The sequence below is a fragment of the Pseudorca crassidens genome, chromosome 8, assembly GCF_039906515.1.
Source record: "Pseudorca crassidens isolate mPseCra1 chromosome 8, mPseCra1.hap1, whole genome shotgun sequence".
Taxonomy (NCBI): Eukaryota; Metazoa; Chordata; class Mammalia; order Artiodactyla; family Delphinidae; genus Pseudorca; species Pseudorca crassidens.
Genome location: NC_090303.1, coordinates 41,931,099 through 41,952,221, shown reverse-complemented (window position 1 = coordinate 41,952,221; position 21,123 = coordinate 41,931,099). Strand labels below are relative to the sequence as shown.

Sequence of the window (21,123 nt, the reverse complement as noted above, 5' to 3'; positions counted from 1 at the left end):
GGGTCTTGGCGTTGAGATGGAGATCTCTGGGAGATTTTTGCAATTTGATATTACGTGTAGCTGGGAGGTCTCTTGTGGACCAGTGTCCTGCCCTTGGTTCTCCCACCTCAGAGGCACAGCCCTGATGCCTGGCTGGAGCACCAAGAGCCTTTCATCCACACGGCTCAGAATAAAAGGGAGAAAAAATGGATAGAAAGAAAGAAAGAAAGAAGGAAGATAAAATAAAATAAAATAGGTATTAAAATAAAATATAATTACTAAGAAAAAAATTTTAAAAAGTTAAAAAAAAATTTAAAAAACGGATGTACAGAACCCTAGGACAAATGGTAAAAGCAAAGCTATACAGACAAAATCACACCCAGAAGCACACACATACACACTCACAAAAGGAGAAAAAGGGAAAAAAAAAAAAAAATATATATATATATATATAACTTTGCTCCCAAAATCTACCTCCTCAATTTGAGATGACTCGTTGCCTATTCAGGTATTCCATAGATGCAGGGTCCATCAAGTTGATTGTGGAGATTTAATCAGCTCCTCCTCAGGCTGCTGGGGGAGATTTCCCTTTCTCTTCTTTGTTCACACAGCTCCCGGGGTTCAGCTTTGGATTTGGCCCCGCCTCTGCGTGTAGGTCGCCTGAGTGCGTCTGTTCTTCGCTCAGACAGGACAGGGTTAAAGGAGCAGCTGCTTCGTGGGCTCTGCTCACTTGGGGCGGGGACGGGGGGGCCGGTAGGGGTACAGAATGTGGGGCAAGCCTGCGGCGGTAGAGGCCAACATGACGTTGCACCAGCCTGAGGCGCGCCGTGTGTTCTCCCGGGGAAGTTGTCCCCGGATCACGGGACCCTGGTGTGGCGGGCTGCACAGGCTCCCGGGAGGGGAGCTGTGGAGAGTGACCTGTGCTCGCACACAGGCTTTTTGGTGGCGGCAGCAGCAGCCTTAGCGTCTCATGCCCGTCTCTGGGGTCCGCGCTGATAGCCGCGGCTCGCGCCCGTCTCTGGAGCTCCTTTAAGCAGCGCTCTTAATCCCCTCTCCTCGCGCACCAGGAAGCAGAGGCAAGAAAAAGTCTCTTGCCTCTTCGGCAGCTCCAGACCTTTTCCCGGACTCCTTCCCGGCTAGCTGTGGCTCACTAGCCCCCTTCAGGCTGTGTTCACACAGACAGCCCCAGTCCTCTCCCTGGGATCCGACCTCCGAAGCCCGAGCCTCAGCTCCCAGCCCCCGCCCGCCCCGGCGGGTGAGCAGACAAGCCTCTCGGGCTGGTGAGTGCCGGTTGGCACCGATCCTCTGTGCGGGAATCTCTCCGTTTTGCCCTCCGCGCCCCTGTTGCTGTGCTCTCCTCCGCGGCTCCGAAGCTTTCCCCCTCCGCCACCCGCAGTCTCCGCCCGCGAAGGGGCTTCCTAGTGAGTGGAAACTTTTCCTCTTTCACAGCTCCCTCCCACTGGTGCGGGTCCCGTCCCTATTCTTCTGTCTCTGTTTTTTCTTTTTTCTTTTGCCCTACCCAGGTACGTGGTGGGTTTCTTGCCTTCTGGGAGGTCTGAGGTCTTCTGCCAGCGTTCATCAGGTGTTCTATAGGAGTTGTTCCACACGTAGATGTATTTCTGATGTATTTCTGGAGAGGAAGTTGATCTCCGCATCTTACTCTTCCACCATCTTGAAGCTCTGACAACTTAGATTTTTATAAATTCCTTTTGAGGAATGCTGTTCTTTCTGGCACAGTTTTTTGTTTGTTTGTTTTTGTATTATTGCGAAGTAAAGAATAATTATGCTGTAAGAATAATTCCATAAAATTTGGAATATTTTTAGGCAATAATGAGACTCTCATGCACATTCCACGGCAGATGAGAGAAGACAACAAGGAATTGTTCATATGGAGTAGCATTGGCTACTTTAGGGCAATGAAAATTTGATTTATTACTTTTATTGGCAAGCTTTTCATTCTATAGTTATTTTACTTTAATTGAAACTAACTCACTTTATTTGTCTTTTAAACTCTTTTTAGCCAAAATATACCTTGAGACAGACCCTTCTGGAAGAGACAAGAGGACGCCAATTGTCATCATAAAACAGGGCCATGAGCCATCTACATTCACAGGCTGGTTCCTGGGCTGGGATTCCAGCAGGTGGTAAACTGAGTTTTGTAGGAAAAAGCAAACAAACAAGTAAGCATTATGGGGCAGCTGTCCCATTGCTGTTTGGTGGGGAGAAAGGGGGAGCTTGTTTGTTTGTTTGACTTTAGAAAATTAACCTCAGCCATGTGGCTGTTTTTTAATGCTTAGTACTGGTTTGAAATTTCTTTTAAACTGGAATTTTCTTATGTTAGTATTTTTAAATAACTTAAAGTAAACTTTTGTTACGGACCAGTATTAGCTCTGCTGGATCCTGGCTTATATCTTTTATATGACCTTTTAAAGGAGAAAAGCTATGCTCAGTCTAGGGGAGTTTGTCAGGAAATTTTACAATTCAGGAGTGATTAGCCAAACTTGTACTTTAATATATCAGAGAAGAAAGTTATAAATGCCTTTGAGGTTATTCTCCTTTCTGTGTGTTATGTTCAAAAGAATCACATGCTTGCAGTAAGGTTTCCATTAAAATAGGTTTAAAAGTTTGCTGTTTTCCTTCTTTAGCCAATGTGACTTTGATACCATTAACTCTTAAGTGTCATTTTCTTTTTTTTTAAAAAGTTTTTGGCCACACCCCCACGGCATGTGGGATCTTAGCTCCCCAACCAGGGATTGAACCCACGCCTCCTGCATTGGAAGGCAGAGTCTTAACCACTGGACTGCCAGGGAAGTCCCAAGTGTAATTTTCTAGAAGAAACTTTACCTTTTTGGCCTTTTAAAAAGCCTTTGAGGGGCTTCCCTGGTGGCGCAGTGGTTGAGAGTCCGCCTGCCGATGCAGGGGACACGGGTTCGTGCCCCGGTCCGGGAAGATCCCACATGCCGTGGAGCGGCAGGGCCCGTGAGCCATAGCCACTGAGCCTGCGCGTCTGGATCCTGTGCTCTGCAACAGGAGAGGCCGCAACAGTGAGAGGCCCGCGTACCAAAAAAAAAAAAAAAAAAGCGCGTTTGAAAGCACAGCTCTTCATGACAAAATAATTTGTATTCGTATCCACTTTTATATATATCTATATATTTGACAGTAATGTTTAATATCTCAAAAGATATGTACAAAAAGGTTTCACTAATCCTGTCTTTCCTCATTAAAATACATCTTTTTAAAAAGGTTGTTGTGACATTTTATTCAAGTGTGATGTATCAGTTAATTACACAGTTAACCTTAAGGTTACAAATACTTTTATGCATAAATAAATATGAATTTAATTTTTAAAAATTCATTCTCATTACATAGTCAAAATTAAACTTTTCCATGGTTATATAATTTTCAACTTTAAATACCATACTGCAAATGAAAGCGGGGTCCTGTTAAAAACTACACAAAAGCATATTAACAGTTTTAAGAGTTTTTGTGAGCAAAAATCGATTTGGATTGGGCAGTGCCAAAGCGAGCACTCCAAGGGGACTATAATGGAGAAAAGGTGGAAACAAAGCAAGGAAATTACTACTGATTGGCTACAGCTTGAAGTCTAGCTGACTCTGATTGGTTGCCCGTAGGTTTGGATTTCGTAACCGAGAGGCATTTACAGGCGTAGGTTTCGGTTTGCTTACGTCGGCTGCTACGGCGCTGGAGCCGCCTCAGTCTAATGCCTCCTCGCTTAACTAAACAGAAAACAGGCTTTGGGGCCGAAGACGGCGCTCAGGAAAGCAGAAAACGGCTTTGGTGGTAAGCTACGGGGTGGCAGGATGAGGAGGGGAAGCCATACTTCAATGGGAAGGGGAATCAAACAGAGATGGGATCTGAGGAATTCTCACCCTCTCGCTGGGGAAATGAAGGGCTGTGTGTTTCCGATTTGGTCCTGGCCTGGGTCCTGGCATGAGAACGTGGACCCGCGTCCATTACGGCCTGAAGGTGGATGGTCTTGTGGGGACCTGGGGCTTAGGTGGGTGGTAGGGAAGCAGTGAGAAGCTGTACTTCCAGGGACTGTTCATTCATTTAATAAATATTTATTAGGCATCTGCTTGGTGTCAGGCGCTCTAGGGTCCAACGTGAATGAAACTGACAAAATCCCAAAGGTCATGGAGTTTATATTCCAGGGAAGAGGCTAATAAAAACAAAATCAGTAAGTGATATATTATAAAAATATATTAGAAGATAAGTCCTGTGGAGGGAAAAAGATAAAGAAGGAGGATAGGAAATACTTGGATAAGAGTGAGGTGGGGTACAGATTTCATAGGGTGCTTAGGCAGGAGCAAACCTTGTGATCACACCTGAGCAGAAGGAATGCCAAGTACTAAGGCCTGGAGGTGGAAGCAGGCCCTATATAATGGGGCTGAAGTCTCAAGAAGCAGCGAGATTCCTTGGGGTTCTCTCCTGTCACCACTGGGCTACAAAACATTCATCTTCAGCAGACCTGCTGTTTAAGCCTGAGTTGTGAAAAGGTTGCTTTCCCAAATCCGAAACCCAAGTACTCAGAGGCAGGGATGGTGATGCCCGACGAGACAGGCACGGCATCAGCACAAGCAGTGTGGGGAGAATGTAGCCATGGGGGGTGTTCACAGAAATTACCAGCAACAACAGCTGCTGTATCAGGGAGACTCATGAGTCCTGTGTTAGTGAACTGAAGGGCTGCTGGTGAAGAGAGGGGATGAAGAGCATTTGTAAAAATTAGCTGGAAAGGGTGAGCTAGGGAGTTGCTGTTTTCATTTCACACCTAAAACTGATGTGGCTGGAAAAAACACAAACACAATACGTGTGAAGTCAGTCTCGGGGAGGGGAACCAATCTCTTCTAAAAGGGCAAATTTGGTGGATTATAGAAGGGCCGTTGTTCTATGGTATTATGTAGTCTTAAAACTCCAGTTATAAAAATAGAACTGCCATATGACCCAGCAATCCCACTGCAGGGCATATACCCTGAGAAAACCATAATTCAAAAAGAGTCATGTACCACAATGTTCATTGCAGCTCTATTTACAATAGCTAGGATATGGAAGCTGCCTACGTGTCCATTGACAGATGAGTGGATAAAGAGGATGTGGCACATATATACAATGGAGTATTACTCAGCCATAAAAAGAAATGAAATTGAGTTATTTGTAGTGAGGTGGATGGAACTAGAGTCTGTCATACAGAGTGAAGTAAGTCAGAAAGAGGTAAACAAATACCATATGCTAACACATACATATGGAATCTAAAAAAAAAAAAATGGTTCTGATGAACCTAGGGGCAGGAGAGGAATAAAGACACAGATGCAGAGAATGGACTTGAGGACACAGGGATGGGGAAGGGTAAGCTGGGACAAAGTGAGAGAGTGGCATTGACATATATTTACTACCAAATGTAAAATAGATAGCTAGTGGGAAGCAGCTGCATAGCACAGGGAGACCACCTAGAGGGGTGGGATAGAGAGGGTGGGAGGGAGACACAAGAGGGAGGGGATATGGGGGTATATGTATATGTATAGCTGATTCACTTTGTTATAAAGCAGAAACTAACACACGATTGTAAAGCGATTATACTCCAATAAAGATGTTAAAAAACAAAAAAACAAACCAAAGAAAACCTCCAGTTATATGTAAACCCACATAGAAGTCAGTCTCTTGGATTTGAAAAGCAATTTTATATAGCCTAATCAATAAGTATAAAAGTTTCATAATTTATTTTCTATTTTTCTTGAATAGAACTATTGCTTGCTAATTTTTAACATGAAACATTAGATAGCTTTCTTGCTTCTGATTTTCCTGAAAGATTTTTGGGATGAAAAACCATAACAAATTTAGCCCTCAGCTACTAGTGCTTTACAGACCTTTCTTTGCTTCAAATAATATAGCACACTGGTTTTTCTGTGAAATTTGTGACAGGAAAAAAAATTAGTGAATCTAGGAAGACCAAGTGCTAATCAGAAATCAGTATTCTAGTCAGAAGTAGCATATTTCAGGAATTTCAAATAAGGTTAGATTATGGCATTAACTTTGAGCAAAAGAACAGGAAACAAGGAACCTGGGTAAAGTGAACTATTGTTTTGTCGTCTTAGCATTGTTTGTTTGTTTTGCGAGACCATCGGAGAATTGACTTCAAAATAACTTATATTGGACAGATTTCTCACAGAGATTAAATTTTAGTCAAAATAAAAGAATATTAGTATTCATTATATATACAGGATGGGTATGTTGTTGTTCAAAAAAATGTATTTTCAAAACGTTTTTTCTTGCTGTACCTTCAGATTTTTTTCTCCATTATGATTTCTCCCCTTTTAGTTTTAAAGAGCTATGTTAGGTATTTTAAAAGTATGTTACGTATTTTATATATTCTCTAAAATAGTTCTGTCTCTTAAAACCATCCTTATTGTGCTACCTAAAATATTAATGATGAAATATTTTAAAGATTGGATCTACATTTTATTGTATATGCCTGGATAAATTCCATGTGGTTCAAAAATTTGAATGTGAAAATAATAGATGAAAACATGGAATTCCACTGTAGTGGGGAAATCATCTCTCAAGAACTGACAGAAGAAGAAAATCAGTAAGGACCCAGAGGTCTCGAACAGCATTCTCAGCCAGTTTAACCCAATCGATGTGTACTGAACACTCCACCAATAATGGCAGCATAGCTGTTTTTTTTTTTTTTTTTTTAGCATAGTGGTTTTTTAAGGGCACTTAAATTATTTGCCAAGAGAGAAAATATTCTGGGCCATAAAACAAATTTCAACAAACGTGAAGTATTGAAATCATACAAACTATGTTCTCTAACTACAATGGAATTAAAGTAGAAATTCATAACAGGCAGATATCTTGCTAATTTGTACATATTTGGATAAGTGGAAAAATCACAAGGGAAATAAGAAAATATTTTTATTTCAATGAAATTGAAATACAGCCTATTAAAATGTGTGGGATACAGCTAACTCAGGGCTTAAAAGAAATTTTATAGCATTAAATGCTAACATTAGATGAATAGAAAGGCCTCAAATCAATGTTGTAAGCTTCCACCTTAAGAAACTAAAAGAAGAGTAAATTAAACCTAAAGAAAGCAGAGAGAAGAAAATGACTAATACAGAAAATGGGGGAAAATATAAATTACTAAAATCAGGAATAAAAGAGGGGTATCACCACAGAACCTATGGACACTGAAGAGAAAATAAGAAACATAATTGTATGCTTATAAATCTGACATTGATGAAATGGGCAAATTCTTTGGGAGACACAAACTACTAAAGTTAACTCAGGAAGAAACAGAACTTAAGTAGCAACACATACACACACATTAAACAAGTTGAATTCATAGGTAAACCCCTCTGGCAGAGAAAAGCCTAGGCCTAATTAGGCTTCACTGGTGACTTCTGTCAACATTTGAAAAAGCAATTCAACCAATTCTATACAAACTGTTCCCAATAATAGAAGATGAGGCCAGTATTACCCTGATATCCGAACTAAACAAAGTGATTATAAGAAAGGAATACTCTATGCCAGTATTCCTCAATACATAGAGGTAAAACTTTAAAGTTTATCAAATTGAATCCAAATTCAATGGGTTTTATTCCAGGAATCCATTTTAACATTTAAAAATTAAGAATTCTCCATATTAATAGACTAAAAGGGAAAACACATATGAACGTCTGAATAGGTACAGAAAAGCATTTGATAAAATTCAGCAACCACTGATAATGAAAACTCTCAGCAGATGAGGTATAAAATGGAAGTTCCTCAATCTTAAAACGGGTATATATGAAAAAGTGTACAGCTGACATATTTAAGAGCAGAAGACCAAATTTTTCCCACTAAGATCTGGAACATGATACAGAAGTTTGTTTTCATCTCTTTTGTGTTTTACTGGAGGTCCTAGCCAGGCACAGAAGGCAAGGTTTCTCAGTCTTGGTACTACTGATATTTTGATAATTCTTTGCTCTTTGAGCTGTCTGGGCATTAGAGGATGACTAGGATCATCTCTGGCCTCTGCTTAACAGAAAACCGTAACCCCCATCTCTCCCACCCCTACTTCCAGTGTACCAATCAAAACTGTCTCCAGACATTACAAATGTCCTTGGGGGGAGAGGGAAGCAAAATTGCTCCCAACGGAGAACCACTTCAATGAGGCAAGAGAAAACTAAAAGGTTCATAGATTGGAAAGGGAGATGTGAGTACTCTTGGTGAAAGTCACCTGGGTGTTAATAATCTTTAACTGCTCCCAGGTGAATATAATATGCAGCCAGGATAAATACCTACTAGAGTCTTCTGCAAATCAAATACAGCTCGCTCTGACTCTAGGCCTGGCCTCACTATTCAGGGAGACTTCTTCGATTGTTTTCAGTTATAGGAACAGCCAAAACTGTAACTATTTATCCTTCACAGTATTTGATAACCAGCAAAACATCCCTTTGACTTAAAAACGCTGTTCATGTTCTACTCTTGCCTCAAATCAAATTTGAGGTAGTGAATACTCTTTTAAAGAAAAATCTAAACCCCAGCAGCATAAGATTTACTTTCTGTTTACTCTAAAAATAGGAGTAGCATTAAGGGTGAAAATGATCTACGTGTAAACCTCTTCAAGTACATTAAAACAGTGTTCTGCCTGATTAAAGCAAAAATTAAGAAATTAAAAAATATATGTACCTTCAGAGATGTATACATCCAAACAGCACAGTAGAGGGCACTACTTGCCCATGTTAATAAACAGGGTGCTGAAGACACTGAAAAATACAGTCATATTTACTTTTATTTTCGATTGGACATGAATAGTGCTAGGCAGGTCAAATGTGGCTGTGGAAGTATTTTATACTCTTCCAATTTGGGGGTTCAGTAGAGTGCCATCATATATTGCTTTTATAATATATTTGCTACCTGCTAGGCTATCCTGTCATGTATATCCTGATATGTATATATGCAGTATATATCTTTCTAAGATAGATACATACCTATATGTATCCATCTGTCTCCTTCTATATATCCTGGTATATAGCCTAGTGCTGGCGATACAACAGAAAGCAGATAGTTAAGGATGCCCTCCCTCAGTGGAGCTACAGCCTAGTGGGTGGAGAAGAGAAGATGCAAACACTAAAATACATATTGCCATATAGCAATAAGTGTTATGAAGGAAAATAGGACAGGAAGAGAAAAATAAGGCCAGGGGTTGTGAGATGAGGGATTCTATTTTAGATAGAGTGAACAGGGAAGGCCTTTCTGAGGTGGTATTTGGACAGAGACCTGAAGGAAGTGAGGGAATGAGTCTGTGATGGTTAATGGTATGTGTCACCTTGACTGGACCAACAGATGCCCAGATATCTGGTTAAATATTACTTCTGGATGTGTCTGTGAAGGTGTTTCCTGGAGAGATTAGTATTTGAATTGGTAGACTGGGTAAAGCAGATGGCCCTCCCCAGTATGGGTGGGCATCATTCAATCTGCTACAGGCCTGAGTGGAACAAAAAGATGGGGGAAGGTTGAATTGGCTCTCTCTGCCTGACTGGTTGAGCTGAGATATCAGTCTTCTCCTGCCCTTGGGCTGACTTACACCATTAGGTCTCCTGTTCTCAGGCTTTTGGACTCAGACTGGAATTTATACCACTGGCTTTCCTGGGTCTCCAGCTTGCAGATGGCATATTGTGGGACTTCTCAGCCTTCATAATCACGTGAGTCAACTTCTTATAATAAATCTTATTTTGTGTAGATAGATACCAAGATCTATATGTCTGTCTGTCTGTCTAGCTATCCCTTTGGTTTTGTTCTATGGAGAAGCGTGACTAGTGACTAACACAGAGCCTTGGGCACATCTCTGGGTGGAGGCCAGCAGAGCCTTTCTGTGTAGAGGCATAAGAAGCTGCTTGGTTTGCTCAAGGAAATGTGACGAAGCCAGTGTGGTTGTAGTGATGGAGAGAGATGGAGAAGTGTGGGAGATGAGATCACAAAGGTAGTAGAAGCATAGATCATACAGAACTTGTGACATTTTCATTTTCCCTCTGGATGGGATTTACTGGAATGACATGATTTGTCTGACATTTTGAAAGGATCACTCTGGCTGCTGAGTTGAGAACAGACTTCAGGATGACAAGCCTGAAAAGAGAGGCCAGTCAGGAGGCGATGATTCTAATCCAGGACAGAGCTGATGGTGTTGGTGGCAAAGAGGGATTGGATTCCAAAATGTTCTAAATATGGAGCCAATGGGAGGATAGTTGATTGGATAGAGGGTGTGAGAAAATGAGAGAAATCAAGTATCAGAGGAGTTGCGATTTACTGAGCTGGGAAAGTGTTGATGGAGAAGGTTTGAGTGGGGAAATAGGAGTTGAACATGTTCATTTTTGAGATGCTTATCCTATTGGACAGTTAATCGAAGTTGTTGAGTAGCTATTCTAGTTCAATAGAGAATTCATGGCCAGGGACATATATTTGCTATGAGTCAGTGTGTAGATACATTTAAAGACTTAAGAGTAGATGTGATGACCTAGAGTGTGAGTGTCGATAAAGAAGACGTCTAAGAGGATAAATGAGTTCTGGGATGTTCCACCATGTAGAAGTGTGGGAGGTGAGGGAGAGCCAGCAAAGAGGATGAGAAGATCCCAGTGAGGCAAGAAGGAAATGAAGGGAGTCCATGAGAGAATGCTTTCTTGAAGGTGTTAGTTACAAACTAAAGGTATTTTAAGGAAACAACAACCTGTTCTTTCTGATGATTTCCTAATAATATAACCAAATATTCTTGTGAATATTCTAGTGGATGCTTATGGGGTATTTCTCCCCAGATTTTGCATGAACTAAAGCAATGATTTTTCTTTCCTTTTTTTTTTAAATTGGGGTATAGTTGTTTTACAATGTTATGTTAGTTTCTACTGTACAGCAAAGTGGAGTTCCCTGTGCTATACAGCAGATTCTCATTAGTTATCTGTTTTAGACATATTAGTGTATATATGTCAATCCCAATCTCCCAATTCATCCCACCCTCCCCCTTTACCCCTTGGTGTACATTTGTTCTATATATACATCTGTGTCTCCATTTCTGCCTTGCAAAGCGGTTCATCTGTATCATTTTTCTAGATTCCACATATATGTGTTAATATACAATATTTATTTTTCTCTTTCTGACTTACTTCACTCTTCTTTTAAATATATATATATATATATATATATATATATTTTTTTTTTTTTTTTTTTTTTTTTTGCGGTATGCAGGCCTCTCACTGTTGCGGCCTCTCCCATTGCGGAGCACAGGCTCCGGACGCGCAGGCTCAGTGGCCATGGCTCACGGGCCTAGCCGCTCTGCAGCATGTAGGATCTTCCTGGACTGGGGCACGAACCCGTGTCCCCTGCATCAGCAGGTGGACTCTCAACCACTGCGTCACCAGGGAAGCCCTTTAATATATATTTATTTTTAAATTTGTATTTATTTTTGGCTGCGTTGGGTCTTTGTTGCTGTGCGTGGTCCTTCTCCAGTTGTGGCGAGTGGGGGCCACTCTTTGTTGCAGAGCATGGGCTTCTCATTGCAGTGGCCTCTCGTTGCGGAGCACAGCCTCTAGGCACATGGGCCTCAGTAGTTGTGGTGCAGGGGCTCAGTAGTTGTGGCTCGTGGGCTCCAGAGCACAGGCTCAGTAGTTGTGGCTCGCAGGCTCAGTAGATGTGGCATATGTGCTTAGTTGCTCTGAGGCATGTGGGATCTTCCCGGACCAGGGCTCGAACCTGTGTCCCTTGCATTGGCAGGCGTATTCTTAACCATTGCGCCACCAGGAAAGCCCTTACTTCACTCTTAAAGTGGTGATTTTTCAACCAGGGTCGATTTTGCACCCCTGGGGATATTTGGCAATGTCTGATGACATTTATGGTTGTCAAAACTCGGGGACATCTAGTGCTACTGGCATCTAGTGGGTAGAAGCCAGGGATGCTGCTGAACATGGTACAGTGCACAGGAGGGCCCCTCACAACAAAAGCCTATCTAGTCCAAAATGTCAATAGTGCCAAGGCTGAGAATCCCTAACCTAGAATCATTACATTTCAAAATGGAAATCTATTGTTTCTTCAGAGAAGTTTTAAGGAAACAAGCTAAAATGAGATAACACCATACAGTAGGACAGCTGCTTCCTTTTTTTACATGATGTTTCACATGAAGGACCAAATAAGAGCTCTTAATTAATTAACTAAACTTGCTATATTCTTGTCGTCATGACATACAGACCATATACCTAAGACCTAGTTATTTAAAAAATATAAAATATATGGATAGGGAATTCCCTGGCGTTCCAATGGTTAGGACTCTGTGCTTTTACTGCCGAGGGCCAGGGTTCGATCCCCGGTTAGGGAACTAAGATCCCACAAGCCACGCCGGCGCAGGCAATAAATAAATAAACAAAACAAAACAGAATAAAATAAAGTATATGGATATAGGTATAAGTTGATACTAAAAATTTTTTTAAAACACTACAATTTTGATACTCTATATTTAAAATTGGTATTGTTGAATCATAGTATATTTATTTCCTATTGCTGCTGTAACAAATTATCCCAAATTTATTGGTGTAAAATAGCACAAATATGTTGTCTTCTGGTTCTGGAGCTCAGGTTCCAGTGGCCTCCCTCCTGCATTCCTTGGCTTGTGGCTACTTCTTCCGTCTTTAAAACTAGCAGTGTAGCATCTTCAAAGATCTCTCTCTCTTTCCCTATATGACCTCTGCTATGTGACCATCAGTCACATCTCCTTCTGCAGCTCTGACTTTCTTGCCTCCCTCCTTCCCTTATAAGGACGCTTGTAATTATCTTGGACTTGCCTGAATACTCCTGGATAACCTCCCCTTCTCAAGATCCTTCATTTAATCACATTTGTAAAGTCCCTTTGCCTTGTAAGGTGATACATTCACAGGTTCAGGGCCGGATGTGGTCGTCTTCGGGGGGTTGTTATTTCACCTACCACACTGGGTAGAAAGGTATACAATGAAACCAGTATTGTAGTCGGTTGGCATAGTGGATAAAAGCTGATAACATGGGAAGCCAGTAGATTTTCCCACTCTCTTCTACCCACTCCACCTTCAGCTTAGACTCCAATTTCTAAAATAGAAAATAAACATAATTGTAGCTGGGGGAAAATCTAGTCAGCATTTCATCTCTTTCCTATTCCTTGCAAGGGGCTGTTCTAGTTCCAACCTGACCATCTTATAAACAGAGGCAGAGAGAAATTTCCCATACTATGTTCACATAAGACATTTGCTGTTTTCACAATTACAGTAACACTACTACATATCCTTTTGTGAGACACTTTGGAGACAAGAGAATGGGTATGATATTTCATTTGCATTTAAACAAAAACAAAAGAGTTTGAACAATTAAACATCTAACTTACTAAGATAATTTTTGAGCTTTTGTTTTTTATTTTTTTGGTAATGGTTGAATTTTATTTTATTTTATTTTTTTATACAGCAGGTTCTTATTAGTTATCCATTTTATACATATTAGTGTATACATGTCAATCCCAATCTCCCAATTCATCCCACCACCACCACCACCACCACTTTCCCCCCTTGGTGTCCATAAGTTTGTTCTCTATATCTGTGTCTCTGTTTCTGCCTTGCAAACTGGTTCATCTGTACCATTTTTCTAGATTCCATATATATGTGTTAATATATGATATATTTTTTTCTCTTTCTGACTTACTTCACTCTGTATGACAGTCTCTCAGTCCGTCCACATCTCTACAAATGACCCAGTTTCGTTCCTTTTTATGGCTGAGTAATATTCGATTGTATATATGTACCACATCTTTATCCATTCCTCCGTTGATGGACATTTAGGTTGCTTCCACGACATGGCTATTGTAAATCATGCTGCAATGAATATTGTGGTACATGAATCTTTTTGAGTTATGGTTTTTTCAGGGTATATGCCCAGTAGTGGCATAGTTTAGTTTTTTAAGGACCCTGCATACTGCTCTCCATAGTGGCTGCATCAATTTACATTCCTACCAACAGTGTATGAGGGTTCCCTTTTCTCCACACCCCCTCCAGCATTTATTGTTTGTAGATTTTTTGATGATGGCCATTCTGACCAGTGTGAGATGATATCGCATTGTAGTTTTGATTTGCATTTCTCTAATGATTAATGATGTTGAGCATTCTTTCATGTGTCTGTTGGCAATCTGTATATCTTCTTTGGAGAAATGTCTGTTTAGGTCTTCTGCCCATTTTTGGATTGGGTTTTTTGTTTTTTTGATATTGAGCTGCATGAGCTACTTGTAAATTTTGGAGATTAATCCTTTGTCAGTTGCTTCACTTGCAAATATTTTCTCCCATTCTGAGGGTTGTCTTTTCATTTTGTTTATGGTTTCCTTTGCTTTGCAAAAGGTTTTAAGTTTCATTAGGTCCCATTTTTTATTTTTGTTTTTATTTCCATTTCTCTAGGAGGTGGGTCAAAAAGGATCTTGCTGTGATTTATGTTATACAGTGTTCTGCCTAAATTTTCCTCTAAGAGTTTCATAGTGTCTGGCCTTACATTTAGGTGTTTAATCCATTTTGAGTTTATTTTGTGTTTGGTGTTAGAGAGTGTTCTAATTTCATACTTTTACATGTAGCTGTCCAGTTTTCCCAGCACCACTTATTGAAGAGGCTGTCTTTTCTCCACTGTATATTCTTGCCTCCTTTATCAAAGATAAGGTGACCATATGTGCATGGGTTTATCTCTGGGCTTTCTATCCTGTTCCATTGATCTATATTCCTGTTTTTGTGCCAGTTCCATACTGTCTTGATAACTGTAGCTTTATTGTATAGTCTGAAGTCAGGAAGCCAGATTTCTCCAGTTCCATTTTTCGTTCTCAAGATTGCTTTGGCTATTTGGGGTCTTTTGTGTTTCCATAAAAATTGTGAAATTTTTCGTTCTAGTTCTGTAAAAAATGCCAGTGGTAGTTTGATAGGGATTGCATTGAATCTGTAGATTGCTTTGGGTAGTAGAGTCATTTTCACAATGTTGATACTTCCAATCCAAGAACATGGTATATCTCTCCATCTATTTGTATCATCTTTAATTTCTTTCATCAATGTCTTATAATTTTCAGCATGCAGGTGTTTTGTCTCCTTAGTTAGGTTTATTCCTAGATATTTTATCCTTTTTGTTGCAGTGGTAAATGGGAGTGTTTTCTTAATTTCACTTTCAGATTTTTTATCATTAGTGTATAGGAATGCCAGAGATTTCTATGCATTAATTTTGTATCCTGCTACTTTACCAAATTCATTGATTAGCTCTAGTAGTTTTCTGGTAGCATCTTTAGGATTCTCTATGTATAGTATCATGTCATCTGCAAATAGTGACAGCTTTACTTCTTCTTTTCCGATTTGGATTCCTTTTATTTCTTTTTCTTCTCTGATTGCTGTGGCTAAATTTTCCAAAACAATGTTGAATAAGAGTGGTGAGAGTGGTGAGACCTTCTCTTGTTACTGATCTTAGTTGAAATGGTTTCAGTTTTTCACCATTGAGGACGATGTTGGTTGTGGGTTTGTCATATATGGCTTTATTATGCTGAGGAAAGTTCCCTCTATGCCTACTTTCAGCAGGGTGTTTGTCATAAATCGGTGTTGAATTTTGTCGAAAGCTTTCTCTGCATCAATTGAGATGATCATATGGTTTTTCTCCTTCAACTTGTTAATATGGTGTATCACATTGATTGGTTTGCGTATATTGAAAAATCCTTGCATTCCTGGAATAAACCCCACTTGATCATGGTGTATGATCCTTTTAATGTGCTGTTGGATTCTGTTTGCTAGTATTTTGTTTAGGATTTTTGCATCTATGTTCATCAGTGATATTGGCCTGTAGTTTTCTTTCTTTATGACATCTTTGTCTGGTTTTGGTATCGGACTGATGGTGGCCTCATAGAATGAGTTTGGGAGTGTTTCTCTCTCTGCTTTATTTTGGAAGAGTTTGAGAAGGATAGGTGTTAGTTCTTCTCTAAATGTTTGATAGAATTCGCCTGTGAAGCCATCTGGTCCTGGGCTTTTGTTTATTGGAAGACTTTTAATCACAGTTTCAATTTCAGTGCTTGTGATTGGTCAGTTATTTTCTGTTTCTTCCTGGTTCAGTCTTGGCAGGTTTCACATTTCTAATAATTTGTCCATTTCTTCCAGGTTGTCCATTTTATTGGCATAGAGTTGCTTGTAGTAATCTCTCATGATCCTTTGTATTTCTACAGTGTCAGTTGTTACTTCTCCTTTTTCATTTCTACTTCTATTGATTTGAGTCTTCCTCCTTTTTTACTTGATGAGTCTGGCTAATAGTTTGTCAATTTTGTTTATCTTCTCAAAGAACCAGCTTTTAGTTTTATTGATCTTTGCTATCGTTTCCTTCTTTTCTTTTTCATTTATTTCTGATCTGATCTTTATGATTTCTTTCCTTCTGCTAACTTTGGGAGTTTTTTGTTCTTCTTTCTCTAATTGCTTTAGGTGCAAGTTTAGGTTGTTTATTTGAGATGTTTCCTGTTTCTTCAGGTAGGATTGTATTGCTATAAACTTCCCACTTAGAACTGCTTTTGCTGCATCCCATAGGTTTTGGGTCGTCGTGTGTCCATTGTCGTTTGTTTCTAGGTATTTTTTGAAATCCTCTTCAATTTCTTCAGTGATCACTTGGTTATTAAGTAGTGTATTGTTTAGCCTCCATGAGTTTATATTTTTTATAGATCTTTTCCTGTTATTGATATCTAGTCTCATAGCGTTGTGGTTGGAAAAGATACTTGATATGATTTCAAGTTTCTGAAATTTACCAAGGCTTGAATTGTGACCGAAGATATGATCTGTCCTAGAGGATTTTCCATGAGCACTTGAGAAGAATGTGTATTCTGTTGTTTTTGGACGGAATATCCTATAAATATCAATTAAGTCCATCTTGTTTAATGTATCATTTAAAGCTTGTGTTTCCTTATTTATTTTCATTTTGGATGATCTGTCCATTGGTGAAAGTGGGGTGTTAAAGTCTCCTACTATGATTGTGTTACTGCTGATTTCCCCTCTTATGACTGTTAGTATTTGCCTTATGTATTGAGGTGTTCCTCTGTTGGGTGCCTAAATATTTACAATTGTTAGATCTTCTTCTTGGTTCGATCCCTTGATCATTATGTAGTGTCCTTCTTTGTCTCTTGTAATAGTCTTTATTTTAAAGTCTATTTTGTCTTATATGAGAATTGCTACTCCAGCTTTCTTTTGGTTTCCATTTGCATGGAATATCATTTTCCATCCCCTCACTTTCAGTCTGTATGTGTCCCTAGGTCTGAAGTGGGTCTTTTGTAGACAGCATATATATGGGTCTTGTTTTTGTATCCATTCAGCCAATCTGTGTGTTTTGGTTGGAGCATTTAATCCATTTACATTTAAGGTAATTATCTGTATGTATGTTCCTATTCCCATTTTCTTAATTGTTTTGGGTTTGTTATTGTAGGTCTTTTCCTTCTTTTTTGTTTCTTACCTTGAGAAGTTCCTTTAGCATTTGTTGTAAAGCTGGTTTAATGGTGCTGAACTCTCTCAGCTTTTGCTTGTCTATAAAGGTTTTAATTTCTCCCTCAAATCTGAATGCTGATTAGAGTAATCTTGGTTGTAGGTTTTTCTCCCTCATCACTTTAAATATGTCCTGCCACTCCCTTCTGGCTTGCAGAGTTTCTGCTGAAAGATCAGCTGTTAACCTTATGGGTTTTCGCTTGTGTGTTACTTGTTGTTTTTCCCTTGCTGCTTTTAATATTTTTTCTTTGTATTTAATTTTTGATACTTTGATTAATTTGTGTCATGGTTTGTTTCTCCTTGGATTTATTCTTTATGGGACTCTTGTGATTCCTGGACTTGGTTAACTATTTCCTTTCTCATATTAGGGAAGTTTTCAACTATAATCTCTTCAAATATTTTCTCAGTCCCTTCCTTTTTCTCTTCTTCTTCTGGAACCCCTATCATTCGAATGTTGGTGCATTTAATTTTGTCCCAGAGGTCTCTGAGGCTTTCCTCAGTTCTTTTCATTCTTTTTTCTTTATTTTGCTCTGCAGTAGTTATTTCCACTATTTTATCTTCCTGGTCACTTATCTGTTCTTCTGCCTCAGTTATTTTGCTGTTGATCCCTCCTAGAGAATTTTTAATTTCATTTATTGTGTTGTTCATCATTGTTTATTTGCTCTTTAGTTCTTCTAGGTCCTTGTTAAACGTTTCTTTTATTTTCTCTCTTCTATTTGCAAGATTTTGGATCATCTTTACTATCATTATTCTGAATTCTTTTTCAGGTAAACTGCCTATTTCCTCTTCATTTGTTAGGTCTGGTGGGTTTTTGCCTTGCTGCTTCATCTGCTGTGTGTCTTTCTGTCCTCTCATTTTGCTTAACTTACTGTGTTTGGGGTCTGCTTTTCGCAGGCTGCAGGTTCGTAGTTCGCGTTGTTTTTGGTGTCTGTCCCCAGTGGCTAAGGTTGGTTCAGTGGGTTGTGTAGGCTTCCTGGTGGAGGGGACTAGTGCCTGTGTTCTGGTGTGTGAGGCTGGATCTTGTCTTTCTGGTGGGCAGGTCCATGCCTGGTGGTGTGTTTTGGGGTGTCTGTGGACTTATGTTTTTAGGCAACCTCTGTGCTAATGGATGGGGCTATGTACCTGTCTTGCTAATTGTTTGGCATAGGGTGTCCAGCACTGTCGCTTGCTGGTCATTGAGTGAAGCTGGGTCTTGGCATTGAGATGGAGATCTCTGGGAGATTTTCACCTTTTGATATTACGTGTAGCTGGGAGGTCTCTTGTGGACCAGTGTCCTGAAGTTGGCTCTCCCACCTCAGAGGCACAGCACTGATGCCTGGCTGGAGCACCAAGGGGCTTACATCCACATGGCTCAGAATAAAAGGGAGAAAAAATAAGAAAGAAAGAAAGGAAGGAAGGGAGGAAGAAAGGAAGAAAGAAAGAAAGGAAGGAAGAAAGAAGATAAAAGAAAAAGTAGAGTAAAATAAAATAAATTTATTAAAATAAAAACAAAAAATAATTATTAAGAAAAAAAAATTTTTAAGTAAAAAAGAAACAAAAAAACAGACTGACAGACCCCTGGGACAAATGGTGAAAGCAAAGCTATACAGACAAAATCACACACAGAAGCACACACATACACACTCACAAAAAGAGAAAAAGGGGAAAAAATAATATATCTTTGCTCCCAAAGTCCACCTCCTCAATTTAGAATGATTCGTTGCCTGTTCAGGTATTCCACAGATGCAGGGTACATCAAACTGACTGTGGAGATTTAATCCGCTGCTTCTGAGGTTGCTGGGAGAGAGTTCCCTTTCTCTTCTTTGTTCGCACAGCTCCTGGGGTTCAGCTTTGGATTTGGCCCTGCCAGTGCGTGTTGTCGCCTGAGGGAGTCTCTTCTTTGCTCAGACAGGACGGGGTTAAAGGAGCAGCTGATTTGGTGGCTCTGGCTCACTTACGCTGGGGGGCCAGGGACCCTGGCAGTGGCGGGCTGCACAGGCTCCCGGGAGGGGAGGTGTGGCGACAGCAGCAGCCTTAGCGTCTCATGCCCGTCTCTGGGGTCTGCGCTGTTAGCCGCGGCTTGCACCAGTCTCTGGAGCTCCTTTAAGCAGCGCTCTTAATCCCGTCTCCCCGCACACTGCAAAACAAAGAGGCAAGAAAAAGTCTCTTTCCTCTTCGGCAGTTCCACACCTTTTTCCTGGCCTCCCTCCCGGCTACCTGTGGCGCACTAGCCCCCTTCAGGCTGTGTTCACACAGCCAACCCCAGTCCTCTCCCTGGGATCCAACCTCTGAAGCCTGAGCCTCAGCTCCCAGCCCCCGCCCGCCCCGGTGGGTGAGCAGACAAGCCTCTCGGGCTGGTGAGTGCTGGTCGGCACCGATCCTCTGTGCGGGAATCTCTCCACATTGCCCTCCACACCCCTGTTGCTGCGCTCTCCTCCGTGGCTCCGAAACTCCCCGCTCCGCCACCCGCAGTCTCTGCCCACGAAGGGGCTTCTAGTGTGTAGAAACCTTTCCTTCTTCACAGCTCCCTCCCACTGGTGCAGGTCTCATCCCTATTCTCTTGTCTCTGTTTCTTCTTTTTTCTTTTGCCCTACCAGGTACGTGGGGAGTTTCTTGAATTTTGTTAGGTCTGAGGTCTTCTGCCAGCGTTCAGTAGGTGTTCTGTAGGAGCAGTTCCACCTGTAGATGTATTTCTGATGTATCTGTGGGGAGGAAGGTGATCTCTGCATCTTACTCTTACACCATCTTGAAGCTCTCTCCCTTGTTGCTTTTAAAAATTTTGCTTTGTCTTTCAGTTTTGTCAATTTGATTACTATGTGTCTTGGCATGTTTCTCCTTGTGTTTATCCTGCCTAGGACTCTTTGCACTTCCTGGACTTGGGTGGCTATTTCCTTTCCCATGTTAGGGAAGTTTTTGACTATAATCTCTTCAGATCTTTTTTCGGGTCCTTTCTCTCTCTCTTCTCCTTCTGGGACCCCTATAATTTGAATGTTGTTTCATTTAATGTTGTCCCAGAGGTCTCTTATGCTGTCTTCATTTCTTTTCATTCTTTTTTATTTATTCTGTTCTGTGACAGTAAATTTCGCCATTCTGTCTTCCAGGTCACTTATCCATTCTTCTGCCTCAGTTATTCTGCTGTTGATTCCTTCTAGTGTATTTGTCACTTCAGTTATTGTATTTTTCATCTCTGTTTGTTTATTCTTTAATTCTTGTAGGTGTTTGTTCTTTAACTCTTCTAGGTCCTTGTTAAACATTTCTTGCATCTTCTCGATCTCTGCCTCCATTCTTTTTCTGAGGTCCTGGATCATCTTCACTATCATTATTCTGAATTCTTTTTCTGGAAGGTTGCCTATCTCCACTTCATTTAGTTGTTTTTCTGGGGTTTATCTTGTTCCTTCATCTGGTGCATAGTCCTCTGCCTTTTCATTTTGTCTGTCTTTCTGTGAATGTGGTTTTTGTTCCACAGGCTGCAGGATTATAGTTCTTCTTGCTTCTGCTCTCTGCCCTCTGGTGGATTTGGGTATCTAAAAGGCTTGTGCAAGTTTCCTGATGGGAGGGACTAGTGGTGGGTAGAGCTGGGCGTTGCTCTGCTAAAGCCAGAGCTCAGTAAAAGTTTAATCCACTTGTCTGCTGATGGGTGGGGCTG

The 21,123-nt window shown here is 40.5% G+C and overlaps 2 protein-coding genes across 3 annotated transcripts in view; both read left to right on the top strand.

Moving 5' to 3' along the window:
* The window catches only part of SCIN (scinderin), an 81,084-nt gene extending 77,443 nt beyond the window's left edge, over positions 1–3,641 (top strand). Inside the window, exons 16-17 of one of the 2 annotated variants that reach the window (XM_067746262.1) lie at positions 2,000–2,159; positions 3,612–3,641. In XM_067746262.1, the coding sequence (XP_067602363.1) occupies positions 2,000–2,127 (128 nt within the window). In that variant the 3' untranslated portion in view covers positions 2,128–2,159; positions 3,612–3,641. Of the gene's footprint in view, positions 1–1,999; positions 3,198–3,611 lie in introns of those variants that run through there. The other variant, XM_067746261.1, reaches the window with a different exon arrangement.
* Positions 3,642–3,687: 46 nt separating this feature from the next.
* The window catches only part of ARL4A (ADP ribosylation factor like GTPase 4A), a 54,342-nt gene continuing 36,906 nt past the window's right edge, over positions 3,688–21,123 (top strand). Inside the window, exons 1-2 of the mRNA XM_067746265.1 lie at positions 3,688–3,780; positions 9,589–9,683. The gene's annotated coding sequence lies outside the window, so the exon portion shown is untranslated. The remainder of the gene's footprint in view (positions 3,781–9,588; positions 9,684–21,123) is intronic.